The sequence below is a fragment of the Ixodes scapularis genome, unplaced genomic scaffold (assembly GCF_016920785.2).
Source record: "Ixodes scapularis isolate PalLabHiFi unplaced genomic scaffold, ASM1692078v2 PGA_scaffold47__10_contigs__length_4178495, whole genome shotgun sequence".
Lineage (NCBI taxonomy): Eukaryota > Metazoa > Arthropoda > Arachnida > Ixodida > Ixodidae > Ixodes > Ixodes scapularis.
Window position 1 is genome coordinate 1,353,201 of NW_024609876.1, and position 3,158 is coordinate 1,356,358.

At 55.7% G+C, this 3,158-nt stretch overlaps 1 protein-coding gene across 1 annotated transcript; it reads right to left on the bottom strand.

Moving 5' to 3' along the window:
* Window positions 1-787: 787 nt before the first annotated feature.
* LOC115311966 lies at window positions 788-2,916 on the bottom strand. Its single transcript, XM_029970832.3, has one exon. It carries the CDS (start codon window positions 2,914-2,916, stop codon window positions 826-828), a length of 2,091 nt encoding a protein of 696 aa, XP_029826692.2. The 3' UTR covers window positions 788-825.
* Window positions 2,917-3,158: the final 242 nt, after the last annotated feature.

Consider the following 3,158-nt stretch of genomic DNA (forward strand, 5'->3'; position numbering starts at 1 on the left):
GTAGAACACGTCCTTACGGCGTGGCAAACGTAGTCGTAGGGTAGCGGGGCCTCTTCATCCAGTGTCAGTCCGTAGCGGTCTCGAAGCTGGCTCGCAATTTTCGCAACAGCGTCTTCGCACGCAGCATCGACGGTGACGAATGGATCCACCCAGGCCTCGTCTGCGTTCCGCATGGCCGCGCACTGCAGCAAGGACGCGACCAGCAACCTGCTCGCAAACTCTTCGTCCTCGATTCCGCCCAACGAGTCCAAGAGAATCTTGAGCCGCTCCTTCAGACCACCAGCACCTTCCGAGTCCAAGGAGAAAAGTTGCGGCACGTAGGGCACCACCTGCACCGCGTACTTCCGAAAGAGCGCCTCCGAAGCCTCCCCGCGGTGAACCGACCAGAGCTCCAACACCACCCCCGTCAGTGGACGTCGGTAGCCACACACCGTTCCGTGGTAGCAGAGTGTCCTCGGCGCCACTTCCTTGAGACAGGACGAGGGGAACACTTTGGAAGCCAGCGTAAAGTAGACGCGGCCGAGATCTTCTCGGTGTAGGGCCGAGGCAAAGTCTAGACCGCAAGCCTCCGCTAAACCCAGAGTCTTGTAGAGGGCCACGCCGAAGTAGTAGACGTGAAGACTCCCCTCGACGCGTTTGGCACACTTGTTCTCGACCAGCGCGTCCGCGAGGAACGCGGTGCACGCGGGCACTCGGACGTTGAAGAGGGACACGCTCGTGGGTATCTGGATGCCGTCCGTCGTCGTGAAAGCCTTTGAATTGAATTGTGCCCATTGCGAAGCCTCCGTCGATCGTAAGAGGTCCAGTTGTCGATCCGTCATCGCGTTATAACTGGGTCAGGACAATGATCCTGTCATTTGCGCACCCCCACTCGTACAACGCCAGGATGGCCTCGTTTCGGTGGGTAAAGTCGGACCCGAGTCTGGCCTGCTGTAGCACCTTCCGCAGAGCGGTTATGGTCATGTTTGCCAGCTTTGCGCCTTTTATGAGTTTCTTGTAGGACGTTGCGTAATGCGGCAAGTTATCAATCTTGTTCGAGATGACGTACCTGTTTACAACGTGACGTCTGATGTTATCGACGAGCGCGTCGCCCGTCAAGGTCAGGTCCGGCACCGATAGAAAAATCTCGCCCGGAGCGAAGGAGGTGGATCGCATAAAGTCCTTGACGATTCGTATGTTCTTGGTCGTCTTTACTCGCTTGTCGAATAAATATTGCCGCATGGCTTGCTTCTGGACAATCTTGTACCTGTTGATGGAGTCGTCAATGAGGCACATGCCGATTCCGGTAATGTTGTACGAGTACTTTGACGACGCAAAGCGCGATGTGGCGGCCAAGAGTTTGTCGATCTCGCTCTCGTCTGCAGAAGGCTCGCTCTTGCGGTTGTCGTCGTTGTTGGTCGCGTACAGCGCCAGCAGGTTCGAGAGTCTACCGTTTGCGGTGACCGGAGAAAGGGGGGTGTCTCGAATCATTCTGACCATGGCTCTTCGAATCACGTTCTCCCTGTCGACGGCCTTGCCGCGTCTCGTGGCATAGTGCTGACCGTTGTACATGTACACCTTGACCACGGCCGAGTCCACGTTGCTGTGCGAGCCGAGTCTCGAGACGCGGCCCAGCGCCTGAAACATGGTCGCACACTCGTAGGTGGGGAATCCACCGATGATGTGCATGTGCTTGACGTTCTTGAGCGTGTGGCCTTCGCAGAAAAAGAAATTGGTCACCATGATCACCGAGGAGGTGAAGTTGTTGTACATGTCGCGTAGCTTCGTCAGGTACCAGGCGGGGTCCCCTGGCACGACGAATATGATGGTCATGTTTTTCCAGACAAACTTTCGGGCCGTCGTCTTACTCTCGTGCTTGCCGTTGTTCATGATGGTCAAAATGTTTTCTCTAATGTCGTAGCGGTACGAAACGACAAAGTGCTTGTCCTTGGGACGCTTCACAATCTCGTCAAAGACTCGCTTGACGACGCAGTGAATGTCGTCGCAGGTCTCCCGTTTGCAGTCGCAGCCGATTGCGGGGAAGTCGTCTTCGCTCAGAGGGTAGCGCACGTCCACCACGTTGGGCACGGTGTAACTCCCGTCGTCCCTGACCACGTGCAGAGACGTCTTGTAAATCTTTTTGAGAAAGTCTTGCTTCGGAACGACCATCCGAATGCTAAAGTATCTCTCGGCGTCCTCGACCGTCTTTATGCCCTGGTCGAAGGTGGTGACCCACTGGAGCAGCTCGCCTTCGAATTTTGTAAAAAACGGGGTGGCCGTGCTGCACACAAATATCCGGTCACGAGTCTCGTGCGCCAGCTTATGGACGGTGTTTCGAGCGTGCACCTTGTAGCTCCTCTTGCGCTCGTCCCCCGCTACGAGAGGTCCGGTGGTCGCGTCGCTGCCGCCCAAACATGCGTCGCTCTTGAGATTCGATCTCGAAATGAAAGTGTGAAACTCGTCTATAAAGTAGCCCACCACCTCGTCCGACTTGTCGTGTTGCGACTTGCGAACCCAGCGAACAAAGTCTTTCCGGGTGAAAATCTGTACCACGCCGCTACCGGAACGGCATCCGCAAGCGTCCACCGCGTAACGATCTTCCATCGTCGTCGATAAAGACGGTGGTTTCTTGCTTAGACCGTAGTGTGGATGTGCAAGCCGCCTGTAAAGTGTCTTTCGCGAAGGAGCCTTGTAGATGTCGGTCCCAAAAACTCGTTGGTATTCGCGCTCGGTGTCGGCCAGGAGCGCGGACCGGGGCACCACCACGACGACCTTTGTTATAAAACCGCTATCGAGAAGATATCTCATCACGAGAGCACCTTTCCTCGTCTTGCCGGAACCCGTCGGATAGAGCAAAAACAATTCCCGGATATAGTTGTCGCTCAGGAATGGAGCTATAATGTGATCCAGATCGTCGTTCTCGTTTGTGGCACTCATCCCGACGGAGAATGAATCTTCCAACAAACAAGTTGTTTCGCTACGCCCTCTGGGACGCCAGCACGTCGGTGGAATCGGCGGCCAGGGCGGGTGGTGTGCCGACGCAGCTGGTCGAGGCCTTTAGAAACAAATACGGCACGTTCCGGTCACTGCAATCGCTCTACGAGCTCTGTCTCGCCTATCTGGAGGACTTGCTCGCAAATGGGAAGACCAGGGACGAGAAGGTGTTTATAAATTACACT